The following is a 17,193-nucleotide window of genomic DNA, read 5'->3' on the forward strand; positions in this document are numbered from 1 at the left end:
TCACTCACCATGAGGCCTAATCCTACCTGCTGGCGCCCTGACCAAGTTCGATATCAAAAGAATGAAAGCTCCAACGATATTCCGACCTCGGCCTATGTTATCTTCGGAGTCTGAGCTCAAAGCTTCGGCAACCTGGAAGCCGAGCCCAAGGACTTGGCGAAATTTTTTCAGAAGATAAACCTAAAGGCCTAGCGGAACTTCTTCGGAGTCCGAGCTCAAAGCTTAGGCAATCTGGAAGCCGAGCCCAAGGACTTGGCGAAATATTTCCAGAAGATAAATCTAAAGGCCTAGCGAAACTTCTTCGGAGTCCGAGCTCAAAGACTTAGTGAGTTCTCCTAAAGTCTAAACTCAGAGCCTTAACGTGATCCCTCTCAGAGCTAAGCCTAACAACTTAGCAAATGCTGCCGGAATCTAGGTCTAAAGACTTAGCCGAGATCGAAAACTTGGAGGAATTTGCCAAAAAGAATCCAACTTAAGCAGCCAAGAACAAAAGTTTATCAATTACGCAAATGGAAGCGAGCACAAGTCTAGAAAAAGAAAGTTCTTCATTAATAGAGGCACGAAGGCCAAGTACAAAATCAAGGTTTGGTCGTACAATAATTCAGAGGCCGACCTTACTTACAAAAAAGAGAACAAAGAAAAAGAGGAGGCTAAGTCCTAAGAGGCTGCGGCTTCATCGGCACCGACTTCGGGGTCGTCCACGATGATCACTTGGGGGTTCTCGGCAAGAATTGGCTCGGGACCTTCCGTGGCGGCCTCAGACGGGGCTTCGCTAGTGGCCTCGGGAACGCCCCCGGCAACTTCCCCAGAGGGAGTCTCTCGAGCCGCCTGCTCAGCCGCATCAGTCTCGGCCTCGGCGGCCTTTTGCTCGGCCTCGAGAATCGCGGGGATATCAAGCTCGCTCTCCGCACCGACCCCCATCCTCGGCCGAATGCCTGTAAGCTCGAGCTGGGGGCAGAACCGTTGCATCTGCCTCCAAAAATTCTCGAAGCCGCGGAGGAACCCGTCCACGGCCTCCTCCTCCATCAGGTCACGAAACCTTTCCAACCCCTTGAAGAGTTCCACCGCGTTCTGGGCCTGCTCCAGCGCCCTCTTCTTTCGGGCCTCAAGCTGCTCAACCTTCAGGCGGAGAACCCCGCCCTCATATTTGTGGCCGGCGGCCTCGATGTGGGCCTTGACTAGATGCGTCTAGGAGGCGCGCAACTCCGACCTCGCCAGAGTATGCAAGGCGCTCTCCTCCTCGAGCTGGTCGACCGCTGATTGACGCTCGACCTTCTCAGCCTCCATCCGCGTGATGGCCTCCGCCCGCGCGGCCTCAGAGTCGGCAAGCCTCTTCTCGGCCATCTTCAGCTGCCTTTGGAATCTCCGAGCCTCATTCTGACATCCCGAAGCTATGAATACCAGCGTGTCGATCTCATGGAGATGCTGCAGAAAAAACAACGATAAGTGAAAGTGGAGGAAATGCCAATAACCAAAGCAAAAAATGAGAAGGCGACTTACCCGGACAGCATTGTAGTATGTCTGATCGACAAAATTTCCGAGATTGATGGCTCCGAACTCGGCCCGGTCAGCTGGGAGCAATGCGCGACGAAATACCTCGCGCGCGACATCGCTATTGCGGAGGGCCGAACTGCCCTCACGGATTGGAGACTCTGGGTCGTCAAATCCCCTCTCGGAGCGATCTCCGACCTCCGATGAGCTCGGCCCGCCCGGGCTCACAACGGCAGGACGGGATGCGCTCGGGACCCCAGGGCCCCTGCTCAGCTTGGGGCCCGAGCGCCGCAGATGGACGACCGGTCAACCTGCCCATTGAGAGACGGGGGCAGGGCAGGCTAGAGGCGCCGAGTTTGACGCCCCTTGGGACCCGAGCTCGCGTGCTCGGCGGCTGGGGCCCTTTCTCGGACAGACCCGGATGTTCCGGCCCCAAAGCCCCTCGCCTCGGCAGGAGCAGAAGTTGAGGCCGACCTGGCCTTCTTCCTGGGCTCGGAAAAAGCCCCGCCAGCCTCGACCACCGTCCTCTTCAACCGGGCGAAAAGCGCGGTGTTGCTGGTCACCATGTTGGAAATATTTGAAAAGAAGAAAAAATCTCTGAGTATCAGATCAGAGAAAGAAAGAAACGAATAAGACAAAGGACATCAAAATGAAGAAGGAGCAGCGCGACTGCTCTTACCCTCGTGGCGCGCCGAGTTCAAGCCGACGTTCCACGCCTGCTTTCGAGCCTTCTTCTTCTCCTTCCGAATCACTAGGATCTCCTGACCCAACAAGATCTGTTGAGCCTGACCCAGGTACTGAGAGAGCCTCCTCGCTCAGGAGGTCGGTCAGACGGATACCCCCCGAGGCTATGCAGAGCATCAAGAACCCTCTGCTTGTCCGCCGAAAGTTGGGTGAGCCTGTTGAGGGCCTTCAGCCGGGGATGCCCCCACCTCGGGTCAAATCTCCACGAGAGCTCAGAGGAAAGGAAGAAAAATTTCCCTTCCACTCATGAATAGAGGAAGGGGCACCTCGGAAGAGTGACATACCGCCCCGAAAGGTGAAGTAAAGCCACTCTCCGTCCGCCGGGTTCGACTTCAACAAGAAGCACCGGCGGAAGACATTCACCAAGGTCGGAATTCCGTGCGCAAGGCAAAGGGATAGGAACCTGATGATGGTCCTCTATGAGTTCGGAGCGAGTTGGGCTGGGACGAGCTGGTACTCTACCAGCAACTCGTTCATGAACTCGTGAAGAGGAAACCGCAAACCGGCCCAGAGTGTCTCAATGTACACCCCGATCCGATCTGGAGGAGGTTTCGTCATCCGGTCCTCCGAACCCGCGAGCTCGAGATGAAACCCGGGCCGGAAGAAAAATCGGAAACGGACTAACTCCAGTTCCTCTTCGGTCAGGGTAGACCCGACCTCACCAAGACCACGACCCATCCCAGAACAAGAAAAATGAAGGAGAAAACAAGGAATAAAGGAAAAGAAGAAGAAGAAGAAGGGTCCCCCGAGCCAACATGGGAAAATAACCTACTGTGGAGTCGCCGGGAATCGTCTCAGGGCACCGTCGGGAAGGCTCGGTCGCGACAATGGAAGAAGAAAGGAAACAAAGGGAAGAGAGAAAAACAGCAACTGCAACGGCTAAACAAAATCTTTCTAGGGTAACTCAGGGGGTTTACATAGAACCTCCCAACGGCCCAGATCGGCAGGTTCAGACCCCGCCCTCCGCCCAGATTCTGCCACGTGTCGGCCCCAAGAATCGAAGCGACCACTAGTCTGGATCGACGCTTTGAATACAGAATCAGGGCGGCGTCCCATCGGATCCCGAAGCCCAGTCATGAGCCCACAACGCGAAGCAGCCTCGAAAGGCGAAAAAGCATCGCCCCATCTCCTCTCATTAAAGGTGCCCCGAAGCGCGCAAAACAACGGAATAATCCAAAGCCACCTGGCCCCGCTAGCATAATAAATGTAACTACTTCCTTTGCCCGAGCTCGTAAGCGGCTTGGACTCGGAAATCGGAAGGTAGTGTTGGAGAAAAAATGGATTGCCCTAAAACACATGATCGCATCGCCGGCCCGTGACAAAGGCGCCCGACCTGAAGGTGGCCGACCTGAAGGAGCCCGATCTCGGTGTCTCCGACTTTAAAACACCGAGCCGACCTCAGAAAACCGATCTGGCCGTTTACACGCTGAGGCCACACCCTGCGACGACCTCACCACGTCACGCTCCACCCGCCGACCATGCTACGACGTATCAGGGATCATGCCCTGAGCGACTGTCAGCAATTAATGTGCATAGCCCCTGCAGATCTTCGGCTTACTCAATAATCAATGTACATGGCCTCTGCAGATTTTCGGCTTACTCAACAATTAATGCACACGAGCTCTGTAGACCTCCGACCTACTCAAAATCTCAGGCCATACACGGCAACTCATTAATGCACACGATCATGCGGATCTATAACGGTAACTCGCCCAGTCACATCTCAGGTAACTCCATATCCACCTATAAAAGGAGGACTTCTCTCCCCTAAAAAAGGTCTTCTTCCCCTCGTCAATTTCCAGGGTCAATATACTGGCCATTCTCTTCCTTAGCCCCCTCTGACTTAAGCATCGGAGGGCCGGCGCCGGAAACCCCGGCCACCAACTTTTTGCAGGTCCTCCGAAGGACGCAGTGCACCGACGCACCACGCCGCCCGCCGGAACTCCTTCTCAGCCGAGCGGTCACCTGGGTCCACTTTCCAGCGACAATTCATATCCACAAGAAATTTTTTTTCCTACAGCAAAATAGAATCCCTGATTGTTGTAGGAAAAGAAATATCTTTTAATAGGGGCCTTGGCTTGAATTCCTCATTTATTTATCTACTGAAAAGAAATGATATATCGAAGAGATGGGATATGGTCCAATGGATGCATGCCATTTGCACCTGGGGAGCCCAGCTGGAAATATAAGCGAAAAGCCATGCATACTGTTATAAGCTCAAATACCTGCATTTAAAAAGCATTGGATTGTGCCAAGGTTGTCATGGACCAAATAAGCACGCAATACCCATAAGATTACGCGTTTGCCAACTAATCTCTCCTTCATTATCTCAACTAATCCACCCTTTTCTCAAAAATAAGAGGAAAAAAAGGAGAAAAAAAATTGCGTTACATATTATTGACCGATGCAGGCATCACAGGTAACAACGAATTATTCCTTCCACTTGCATCATCCATTCATCAAGTGAGGTATTAAAAATACTTATTTTTTGCACATCATTCGAGTGCATGGTCTGTGATCTGATCATTGTTATCTACACAATACTCGTCTTGAATTGGTTGCATCGATCTGTGCTCAAGCAAAAATTAAGCAAGTAGTCTTAGTTTTAGCCTAAAGAACTCTCAAATAGAACTATTAATTAAGCATTCTATGCAAATAGTACCTCTTCCTTTTTCCAATATATATATATGTATGTATATAATCTAAGCATCTAGGTACTTAATCAATGTTATCTTTATATATATATATATATATATATGTTATTTTTAAGGTACAACCAGGCATTAGGTCTTGAGTCTTGATGAAACAACCACCTATTGGTTGCTCAGTGCCCAACTTGGATCAATCTGCCTAACATCACTAGGCTTTGCTACCATATTGGACTATCATTTTAGCCATTAAAATCAGCATCCTATAGATGGTACTATGGTTTAAACTAGAGCGAATTTGGTATTGCCTCTGCCTTGTAACAATTGGAAGTTAGAACTTTAGCTTCTCCTAAAACAAACTTTATGATTTTCTTCTTGTAGAAATACCTTTTAGACATTATTACTAGACACTTAGTCTTTTTTTAAAAAAAAATGGTTCAGAGTCAAAGTACATTTTCTAAGCAATACCGAACATAAAATCTAGTTTAGATTGCAGTAACCAAATTGCCAATATTTTTCTTTCAATTCTCCAACGAGATGCATCGATGGTTCCAAAGTCATACAGAATCAAATCCCACCTTCACCAGGGTCTAGATATTCTGGGAAAAGCTATCCCTCATTGTTTGGCCCAATACTTATGACTGTCAAAAAACAAAAAACAAAACATTCTCTGAGAATCAAGAGAGAAGTCATAGAATCTAGTTTAGATTGCAGTAGCCAAATTGCCAATATTTTTCTTTCAATTATCCAACGAGATGCATCGATGGTTCCAAAGTCATACAGAATCAAATCCCACCTTCACCAGGGTCTAGATATTCTGGTAAAAGCTATCCCTCATTGCATGGCCTAATACTTATGACTGTCAAAAAAAAAAAAACATTCTCTGAGAATGAAGTGAGAAGTCATCCTCTTCATTATCCAACACAACATCCAAATTCCACCTTATGTAGCTACATCTCCGAGACTCTAAACAGAAAAATCATCTCCTCCTTGGAATGGTGGTCCAAATGAGCCAACCACGTCCACTTGGAACACCTCGTGAGAATGCCTGAGAACAGCACTATTATTCAAATACGTACGTATATTATAGGTTAATAAGGAGATCAGAAAACATACCTAAATCCTGAGATACAAGAAATCTAAATTACTCATGAAATTATTCTTAAAAAAATTCGATATCTATTGAACAGCCACGCACCTTGATAAAATTTATGGAGAAATGAGTTCATTTCTCATCTCAAAACAATATCTACTCCACTGAATCTCTCAGGACCCCTTCACCTTATGCCACAGACTGATCACTAATGGATTTTAAAATGAGTTCTTAAGAACCCAATCACATTCAGTAAAAAAAATACAGGAATCAAGTGCTAATACCATTAGTTGCACACCTAATCACATTCAGCTTATAAGTGAGAGTATTTGGTATTGTAGTAAGGTTTGATTTTCGTCTAACCATCTTGATGTTCGGATGCAGCACAGGCCTCGCATCTTGATGTGTGATGTGCGACCACCAGGGTATCATATCAGCAAAAAGGCAAGACGAGCACTTAATCTACTCCACTTCACCCTTTGATGCTTTCATAAGAACCTTCTGTGCGAACAAAGTTAAATAGACCACCTGGGCTCCATATGTGTACGTTGCCCTGTCCCAACAAATCAAATGTTTGGATATACTTATACTTCTTTGCCAGTGATCAAATAACAAGACCTCCCTAAAGAGGGAGGAAAATTTCTGGTGTTCTCCTGCCTTTATCTTCAGTCTCTCATAATGGAGCGAGACAGCTTTCATTGCAGGAAATCTGAGCAAAATCTAATGACGGAGATTATCCATCCAGCTACGACTGCAAGATCTCTGCTCCTCCATTCCTGGTTTATGCGTTTCATTGTTTTCCTGTTTGTTTTCTTGCACCGCCATGACCCCTCATGACATAGGAAGCTTCCGGGCAATGTCAAATGAACCATGGCTATCGCATACCTATCAAGTTCCAACAGCAGACCAATCGCATTAATGGTCACATCCACGGTAAAGTCTCGTCAAAAGAAAGCAACGCTAGAGAAAGCACCCGGCCACCCGGCCCCCCGCGGCCCCGCCCACGACGCTTGGTAGAAAAGATAGGGAGCAGGCTCAGTGGCTCCTTGCCGAAATGTCCCAAGAGGGACAGGGCTCCAATTACATTCTCTGCTATAAATAGAACGCCGCTCAATAACCGCAAATCAGAGAGGAAGACAAGCGAGAGAGAGAGAGAGAGAGAGATGGAGAACTCCTTCCCGGTTATCAGCATGGAGAAACTGAAGGGAGAGGAGAGGGGAGAGACGATGGAGCTACTGCGAGATGCTTGCGAGAACTGTGGTTTCTTTGAGGTGTCGTCTTCAACTCTCCGTATCAGCATCCTTACTATGATAGAAATTTATTTCTTTTTTTCTGTTCTTAATTTGTTATGAGAAATATTGTAATACGAACTTCGCTGGTTTACAAATGCAGCTGCTGAACCACGGAATCTCCCATGAGCTCATGGACGAGGTGGAGCGGCTAACCAAAGGCCATTACAGGCAATGCAAGGAGCAAAGGTTCAAGGAATTCGCGAGCAAAGCCCTCGAGGAAGGGAAACAATCTGACGCCGCCAACAACATCGACTGGGAGAGCACCTTTTTCCTTCGCCATCTCCCCGAGTCCAACATGTCCGAGATCCCCGACATGGACGACCAATACCGGTATATATCCTCATCCTGCATGGCGACTACGAATTCTTAAAAGAAAGAAACAACATGACCATAACCAGCCGGGCTCGGCTAGCTCCTCGAAATACTAATTGGAATCTTACCATAATGAGCAACGCAGGAAGGCGATGAAGGAATTCGCAGCAGAGATAGAGAAACTGGCGGAGAGGTTATTAGATTTGCTCTGTGAGAATCTGGGGCTCGAGAAGGGGTACCTGAAGAAGGCCTTCTGCGGGTCCAAGGGACCGACCTTCGGCACCAAAATCAGCAGCTACCCACCCTGCCCGCGCCCGGAGCTGATCAAGGGCCTGAGGGCGCACACCGACGCCGGCGGCATCATCCTTCTCTTCCAGGATGATCGCGTCAGTGGCCTCCAGTTGCTCAAGGACGGGCAGTGGCTCGACGTGCCGCCTCTGCGCCACTCCATCGTCGTCAACCTCGGAGATCAGCTCGAGGTCCGTGCGATGATCTCCTAACTCTAACATTACTTCTCGCACTTTCTTGTGTTGCTAATCCATGCGTGCAGGTCATTACCAACGGCAAGTACAAGAGCGTGATGCACCGGGTGTTGGCTCGGACGGATGGGAATAGGATGTCGATCGCCTCCTTCTACAACCCCGGAAGCGACGCTGTCATCTTTCCAGCACCTTCCTTGCTGGGGAAAGAGGCAGAGAAGAAGAAGAGTGAGGTTTACCCCAAGTTTGTGTTTGAGGATTACATGAAGCTGTATGTGAGACACAAGTTTCAGGCCAAGGAGCCCAGGTTTGAAGCCATGAAAGCCTTTCCTATCCGCACCTCCCAAGAACTTGAACCGGTATAACTACATGTCTCTTCACAAGAGACTTCTCATCTGGTGTCCGTACGTAGAGAGGCTGTAGTTTTATGTTTTGCAGGACGGGTGCTATTTGCTCTAAGTAGCGTAGGACTCGTGAGTGTTTCAGGTCCTGGCTTGAAGGTTCCCAAGAATATATGATGTTCGTCCATGCTTTCTTGGTTTAAGAAATGATACTGCGAGTATTAATCATGAGTCGCTTTTGTTGTCGGATCTGATACAGTCGCATAAACTCTAAAACAGTGCCCTAAATATCGAGGCTTAAGACGAACGAATTCTGGTATTTCTATAAATTGAATTAATAGTTAATAACTAAAATGATATAACTAAATAAATTACTACAATTAAATAATTGATTCATTCAATTACAAAATTTTCAACTTTATTGGTACCAAAAAAATAAACTAGCAATCCAAAACTATGCATGTTATGATTCCAAAAAAAATGCAATAGATGGATATGAGCTATATAGCCTAGTAAAAATCTTCATACACACCTACACCACTATAATAATATAAATTTTAAAAATAACAAAAAATATTATCGAAATAAATATAAATATTACAAAATCATGCTCCAATTATCAATAGTATTCAAAATAAATAATTTGCAATCTGATTCTGGTCCAAGCTCCATATTTTTTGACTTTAGGCCAAATTCCAGTCACATTGCTTGCTCATGATGGAACAATTTATAACCGCCAAGTTTTTCGCCCGTTCGTGATGGAGCAATCGATAGTAACGAAATTAGCTCAGAGTCCACATAGGTTCATTTCAATCTTTATTTTTAGATTTAGACTAATCACGGTAATATTTCTCACTCGTAACGGGGCAATCAATAAGTGCCACAATTTTCGTCCATGACAAAGCAATCTATAGTACATTATTACTTGTTAGTTCAGAGTACCATATTCATTAATTCAATTATATAAATAACTGTCACACTAATATATGCGTCTATCATACTATGATCAAAATATCTTACTTATCTTAATCGTTAATCACTTGTCCGTGATGCGCCCGTGACATCTTCTTGCCCAAAGAAGTGGTCTCCTATAATGTCAAATCCAACATCCAAATTAAAGCCATAAAATAAAAAACAAGTGTCTAGAACCTTTTACTAGGGTTCACGAGGGGTCGACCATTGAATCTCGTGAATCCCTACCCCCCAGCCCTCTGGTTCAACTAGGGAGAGAAAAATCCAGAGATGAGAGAGATTTTTTTTTCCCCAAAATAGGGAGAGTTCATCTCTCGTTCCTTCGTCGGATCAAGGGTGGCGGCGGTCAAGGCGGCCCAGTCCCGTGACGGCGGCCTTCAACTGCGGCATCAGCGGCGACGGTGGCCGGCCGGCGTACGGAAGTTGAGAGGAAGAACACGAAACAAAATAGAAAGGGTTCGATTCTTCTCCTCCTTCCCTTTCCTTTAAGTGCACGGTCGGCCGCCACTACCTCGATGAGAGGCTTCAGGAGCTTCGGACAATAGCGCAGACTGGCGGAGACCGGCGCCAACCAGCTGCCCGCAGTAATGAACAAGGAAAAGGGACCAAAACAGTTTCAACTGGTCTTTCCGGCGGCTTGTGGGTTCACATCCACCGACACATCGACTGGAATCGGAACAAGGAGAAGAAGTTATAAGGAGGATTACCTCGGTCCGGCGAGGTCTTAAAAATTCAAGCCTGGAGAAGGATCAACAAAAATAAAACTCAAGAAATCGACGGAAACCGGCGGCGATTGCTCAGATCTTCAACGGTCGAGCTCATAGGAGGTGGTGGACGCCTTTTTATAGACGAGATGCTAGGGTTTTAGGCCGATTTTGACTTACCCTAGGCAGGGGCGGCTCAACCCTTAGGCAACTGAGGCGGTCGCCTAAGGCCCCAGCCCAAAAAAGGCCCACCGTAGAAAATGCCTCAAAGATAAAATGAAAAAAAAGGCCCCTTGTGAATTCGCCTTAGGCCGGCCCACTGTAGAAAAGGCCTCAAAGACAAAATGGCCTTAGGCCCCCAAATACATTGGGCCGCTCCTGACCCTAGGACACCCGGAGTTCGCCGGTGTCGGGAAAGAGAGTGAGAGTTATTCTTCCCCGTCACCACGTGCAAGGCACGTGCTTGCGGCCCAATGGCTGGTCCGGCCCAACCCAGCCGGACCTGGCCCAAACTAAAAGAAATTGGATTGTCACAATTATTGACACTAGGCACAATATTTAATAGGTTCGTTTCTTCCTTTCCCGACCACTTTTTCTTCAATAATCGATCCATTTAGACGTCCTTTGAGAACCATAGCACAAGAAGTAGATCTTCACATCTGACAGGCGATGACTAAGTACTGTTTCTTCACGGATTCAGATCACTCATAGCTCGAATTCCCCAAGTAGGGGCCAATCCCACCAAACTACGATGCATCGACAGCGCGGCAACGTACGAGCCGACAAAGTAAGTACCAAAGTAATGCTCATGAACAGTTCAACTTTGGAATGCACGAGCCCGAACGTGGCAGGGAACAACCACATCATATAAAATTCAAAAGGAAAATTTTATTTCAAAATGACGGTAAACTATTTGTAACTTTTTCGAGCAATTGCTCGGAATTTATTACCGTACGAAGCTAAGGCTTTTTTTTTTTTTTTTTTGCTAAAATGAATGATGCATAAAAATCAAATACATATATAAATAATAAGGTCAGAAGACAAGAAGTTTCGAAGTAGTTTTGGTAACTCTCCCTTTCTAATTCAAGGATGCTTTGAGAGGGACTGCTTCATACGAAGCTATCTAGTCCGCAGTTCCGTTTATCTCTTTGAATATATAGTTAGCCTTAGAAGCGAGATGTCTGCCAACTATGCAAACTTTACAGTCTGAACATGGGGTGCTTGATTGTTCATTCTTTTTCTTGTTTCCATGGAGAAGTTGTTCATTCTTGTATAGCTCTATACGTATATTGAAAAGAGAAGTGCAGAAAAATACAAAAGGAAAATTTTATTTCAAAATGACAGTAAACTATTTGTAACTTTTCCAGGCAATTACTCAGAATTTATTACCGTATGAAGCTAAAACCTTTTTTTTTTTTTTGCTAAAATGGATGATACATAAAAATCAAATTCAAATATAAATAATAAAGTGAGAAAACAACAAATTCCGAGGTAACTCTCCCTCCCCAATTCAATGATGCCTTTAGAGTGATTGGCCCATGTTAAGCCATCCAGTCCGTAGTTCCATTTATCTCTTTAGATATATGGTTGGTTAGCTATAGAAGCGAGGTGTAACTTTACTGGGCTGCTGGATTGCTCATTCTTTTTCTTGTTTCGATGGAGTTGTTCATTCTTGTATAGCTCTATACGTACATTGAAAAGAGAAGTGCAGAAAAATTACTGAATCCGGCGAGTTAAAGCCACGCATCCTTGTTCCGCCGTGTGCCGCGCTAGCAGTAATATAAGACTTGGGGGGATGGAGGTGCCAATGGGCACGCTTGGATCATAATGGATCTGCTCCAACCCGCTGGCCCAAGCCTAGTAAATGGGCTGCATACGAGCCTTAACCGGGCTAATGTGGTTGACAAAATTAAAAAAACTGCCAAGTTCTTCTATTGTTTTAAGGTTTTTGATATGATCTCGAACAAGCTTTTAGCATAAAACTGAGACTAAACAAGCTTTTAGACTGGATTGCACACATCAACTTTCATGCTTGCGTGTTCAAAGGACATTCACCTGTCACCATAAAGCAAGCAAAAGGATTTCTTCAAATAACAAGGCATACCTTTAGAACATGTTTCCAGAGTCCTGCATATATGCCACCAATCTGTAGGGCGCTTTCTTAGCCAGCATGGACTGGATACGTTAATCAACAGTAGAAGTTAAAGTGTACTCCCCCACCTTGGTGTTTTATGAATTTATGTCAGGGTCTCATGCAATGAAATTCTAAAATATCATGTTTAAAACTTTATCCACAGGAGAAGTACCCATTTCTTGCTCTCGATGAACAGTTTTCCATTCCCTAAATTCTGATCAGAACACAATGGAGAGGGCATGGGGAAAAAACAACTGACCCCAGTTCCGGCAAGATGCACCTTAAGACTGCAAATACAAGCATGGTGGTGCACACATGGAGGTTCTTCAAGATTTAATCCTTTTGCCTCGTCGTCTCTAAAGATTTTTCGAATTGTTGCGTTACGTGTGGATAGTATGAACTGCTACAAGCAGGAATGAACAGGAACTGGTACCACTTTATCATGTAATCCAAGATGGGGTTGGGTTAATGAATTGGGATGGTTAGAGTCTGGAGGAATTGGAAGGGAAAGGGGAACTAGTGGTACTCTGTATCATTACAGGTCAGTCTTTTTGGATTTCTGCAGAATAGGAACAGCATAGTTTTTACGTATGACAAGTTAGCAAAAAGAGCTTGAAGGTAATATAAAAGTCTTACTTTTGATTGTATTCTTTCGAGAGAAAGAGAATATGGGTAGAGGGTTTACCAATAAACTGAAGGATCAATCTAAAGAGCACGAGGTACATGACCATCCTAAGAAGTTGTGACCTCAATTTGTTTCAAATTCCCGTTTCAACCAAAAGCCAGTTCTAGACTTACCCACCTAATGAAATCAAATCTCCATCATTCATTCCCTCCATCCTAAGCTTGTTCTCTTTTTCTATTTACAGCAAATCAACAAAGAGCTGACTAAGAGAGAAACATATAAAATAAGCAATAGTTTTAGTGTCATCGTTGGACATCATCAATTTTGAATAGCTAAACTAAGCATAAGGTTTTAATACTCACACATTTTGTACTGTTAGAGATCAAAATCTAAGAATTTCAGTTCATATATCCCTAACCTGCCAGATTAAACATGCAGAAAATATTTATGCTTAAAATAATTCCTTGGATATCATTGGATATTTAGATAGAAGAAGGATACTTTAAGGCATGTTCATGCATAAGATTGTTAGCGCTTATGTGTACCTTGACTATTTATATACTCAATCAAGGTAGCGTGCACTTCATCAATTAAAAGTTATATGCCACACTAACTACAATCGCAGCTATTGACATTACTTTGCAGCAGAGGACTATGATTACCAGGCCATGACAGATATACCTATCATTAAGTTTCTCTCATTATCACTGAAAACCAAGTTCTCATCGGAAAAACAAGGCTGGTTTTGTCTAGATACCCTACAAAAACAGAGGCAAAGGCATTACTGCTCTGTCTTCCAGTTCAGTTTGGTAACCAAATGGGGGAAATAATCTAAGATATTCTGGATGAAGCATCATTTATGCTGCATACAATTTGGTGGAAAAAGCTAAACAAGAAAATGAAATGAACACACCCACATAACATGGTTGAATGGTCAGAAGAAGCTGGCCCTAACATATATTTTTGTTCTATTATTGATGCCAAATAAACCAGTCAACTTCTATGCGAAAAATGGTAAGGTGTGATTGACATACAGATGTTAATAATCTAGAGGAAAATGTTTTGGAAATGGCCTAGTTCATGCGATGATGTTGATATGGTGCAGTGCAATGTATTGATTTAATATAAGCATATTGTAGGTATAACAATAATATATAGTTGCCTTAGGAAAGAGACTGTCCTAGGCAATGATCTATTGGGTGAAATTAACGGTGTCATGCATGTGACTCATTATACAGCATCTAGTGCACCTTTATTCGACAGCCCTCTTTTCATCTATATTCAACTGTATGCATGCTATTTGAAACTAGAAAGAAGACATGAGTGACCATGAAGAAAGAGAAAAAACCACAAAAACGGTTTCTACTTCCTTGATCAAGATGATTATGGGAATATAAGCCTCCACAGGCAAGTACCAAAAAAAAACATATAAATCATAGGGCTCCATTAATCAGCATTCTCATTCCCTTGCTTACAACTTGCAGTAAAGCTTCAAGACATATGACACTCCCAAAATAAAAGAACATGAATCATTAACCAGATGATATATCATTTTTGAAGAACCAATCTTGTGCCCTATACAAAACGAGTCCCTTGTCCATTAGAAACATTTCTTTTCCAACGAGCAAGCTCCTAGTATTACAGAAATAAGGATCAAGTTCTTTAAGCATGCCAAAATTATGCATACCAATATCGGATGCAGTTGTATTCTAAAACAAGTTTCTGCTGCCTATACCTAAATGGAACCACAGCACACAAGCAGGCGCACAACAAGCACTTGCTCGAGGCCACAAAATGCACTAGCAGGACCTCAGACTCGTCCTTCTGCCGCCAAATATACCTACAGGCCCGCTAGTTGGGCTCGAGGATCCAATGTACGTGGAGACTTCATCAGAATGATCTGATGGATCCACCTGCGGAATTGGATATTGTCGTCAGGTTTGGCAACGGCCAACTCAAGGAGATCTGTTTCAAATTAACTCCCATGTCCAAATGAGATATATCCATCACTGGATGGTGCAGCACTAAATACCCTTTACAAATCCAACTTTAAGAGAAACGGCCCTAAGGTGACAGCATCTACGAATCTGATATAGAGTTGGATACCTTCCAATCCATCTAACACCCGGCCATGATTGAACCGGATCCTCCAGTCCAAAACAATCTTATACAAGGTATACCATACCAGCCCGAACTAGGCAATACGGAATGTATTGTACCGACACTCGGTACGTCAAAAAAATTTCATACAGTACCGTACCGATACTATACTAGTGTGGTACTGGTATAGAGTCCGGTACCGAGACGGTCATCTTATAACAGTGCCGGACTCAAGTTTATATTAATGCATTTTCAGTTTAAGTCCAGTTCTAAGGCGATCCACACAAAAAAGTCTTGAGGATTATGGCTGTGATTTGATCGAGAGAACAGACACATGTAGGCTGTGAAAGTCTGAAAGATCAGATGATCAGATTATAAAAGAGGCCATTTATCTCCAACCTGTTCGACTTGAATTTCTAGCAATCAACTGCAATTAAAAAATAATAATTATAAGATTTTCAGAGGAAACCAAAACAGAATTCCCCTGTTTTCATTTTCTCAAACCCTCTAATCTGCGATGCACTTTTCTCAAGTATTAAGGTACTGCGTTCCAGTGTGGTGTCAGGCAGCCCTGGCATCATACATACCATGCCTTATCATGCCAGTACATGGCACACACTAGCACCACAGTGTGGCTGATACCATGATGTTGCTGCATGCGGATAAGGCACTGGCATGGTATGAATTATGCCCATATTGACCATGCCAACCATTGCTTAGACTCTGGTTTCTTATATTATTAAGAGCTAACTGTAATAAGAGTCTGAATCCTCTTGCAGTCAAAAGAGTCAGATTTGCTACAAATGGTAAGAAGTACAGTAACAAGCAGAAATCAACTTCAAAGCTAGACAAATGTCGGCATCCAATCCGCCATAGTGGCACTCTTAGATTCCTTCTAGGTGGAAAAATATGACGGACAAACTTTATTTCCATGGTAAATTAGTGGACATGAAGACAAATTATGGAAAAAATGGTGCTCAAGGACGTAGAGCCTGGTTGCAATCATAGTGCTCATCCAGCCTAATATTTTGACATTGAGACTGTTGAATATATACCTTAAGATCCATAAGATTCTAAAATGAGGTTAAGCACGAAATACATCACATATTGCTCCTGAACCTAATCCAACCCTTGCCAAAAGTGGTCCACCCAATCCACAATAGCCCAGGCAATCTTACCAAATCTGAACTCACTAGGCGAACCATGTTATTTAGTTCTTATTTTGGCATGTGTATTACAAATGTGACTATTTATCCCATTTGACTCATGGATTACTAAAACCAAATTTACTTTATATCGCAAGTTTAATTGATTGGTCATTTCAAGGCAACAAATGCATTCAAATATGCCAAGCTGGAACTACTGTAATGCTTGTTAACATGTTTTGACACCTGGATCATCAAAAAGAAATGATACATGAGGAAGTTCATCCCTAAAAAGTTTTAGTTCATCATAGAGTGTTGACTGTGTGCTTGTGTGTTTCATCCTACACCTAATCCAAACCTGCCCAAAGTAGTCCAACTGATCCTCCCATGATCCACATGATTCTCCTAGATCATCGGGCAGGTCTTACATGTCATGCTCCTAGGAATAGGCACTACAGTTGTGAGTATTGATCCAATCAAGTTACAGGGGCGGCAATGCTTCGCCCATTCAACCCATTGTAGATTAGGTTACCTATTTAATAAAATGATCAAGTTCAAGTTTGAATTTTTCACCCACTTAATAAAAGTATCAAGTTTGGATTGACATATTTTTGATTTATCAATACCAACCCGACACAGACCTTGTCCGACCAGACCCAACTGCCACCCCTCATGACTAAGATCAGCTAAAGAGGAAAGGAATAGGAATTTGCACCACAAGTATGATCAATGACTAGTGTAATTGCATTGATGGTTAAGGTCAAGCGAGGAGAGAGAAAGAGAAAGGCATTTCTTTCGGAATTAATCAATTTCATATATCTATATTTCAAGGTTCGTTGAACTGGTACTGGAGGGCATACCGGCCAGTGAGCGGTTTGCCACAATACAGATCATTATGTGTCGTTCTGGGACATACCGAAACAGAGAGAGATAATGCGGGAGGGGGAGGGAGAGAAAAGGAGGGAGGGAGAGAAAAGGAGGAGGAAGAGAGAAATAGGGAGGGATGGGGAGAGGGAGGAAGAGGGAAGGTTGAGAGAAACCCTAACCCGAGTGAGAGGAGGGAGGGTGAAGTAAAACCTAACCTTAACCAAGGGGGGAGAGAGAGAGAGAGAG

At 44.3% G+C, this 17,193-nt stretch overlaps 1 protein-coding gene across 1 annotated transcript; it reads left to right on the plus strand.

The window, feature by feature from the left end:
* The first annotated feature begins 7,082 nt into the window (after nt 1-7,082).
* On the plus strand, nt 7,083-8,607 carry LOC103717060 (1-aminocyclopropane-1-carboxylate oxidase-like). Its single transcript, XM_008805297.2, has 4 exons — nt 7,083-7,247; nt 7,369-7,598; nt 7,726-8,059; nt 8,131-8,607. The coding sequence occupies exons 1-4, from the start codon at nt 7,140-7,142 to the stop codon at nt 8,422-8,424; spliced, it is 966 nt and encodes a 321-aa protein (XP_008803519.1). The 5' UTR covers nt 7,083-7,139; the 3' UTR covers nt 8,425-8,607.
* Nucleotides 8,608-17,193: the final 8,586 nt, after the last annotated feature.

The sequence above is a fragment of the Phoenix dactylifera genome, chromosome 1 (assembly GCF_009389715.1).
Source record: "Phoenix dactylifera cultivar Barhee BC4 chromosome 1, palm_55x_up_171113_PBpolish2nd_filt_p, whole genome shotgun sequence".
Taxonomy (NCBI): domain Eukaryota; kingdom Viridiplantae; phylum Streptophyta; class Magnoliopsida; order Arecales; family Arecaceae; genus Phoenix; species Phoenix dactylifera.

What these genes read in the sequence shown, in the direction of transcription:
- LOC103717060 (XM_008805297.2), top strand. Translation starts at nt 7,140, where the DNA reads ATGGAGAACTCCTTCCCGGTTATCAGCATGGAGAAACTGAAGGGAGAG. An exon ending in AGAACTGTGGTTTCTTTGAG is followed by an intron (nt 7,248 to 7,368) that starts GTGTCGTCTTCA and finishes TTACAAATGCAG; the next exon opens with CTGCTGAACCACGGAATCTC. An exon ending in ACCTCGGAGATCAGCTCGAG is followed by an intron (nt 8,060 to 8,130) that starts GTCCGTGCGATG and finishes CCATGCGTGCAG; the next exon opens with GTCATTACCAACGGCAAGTA.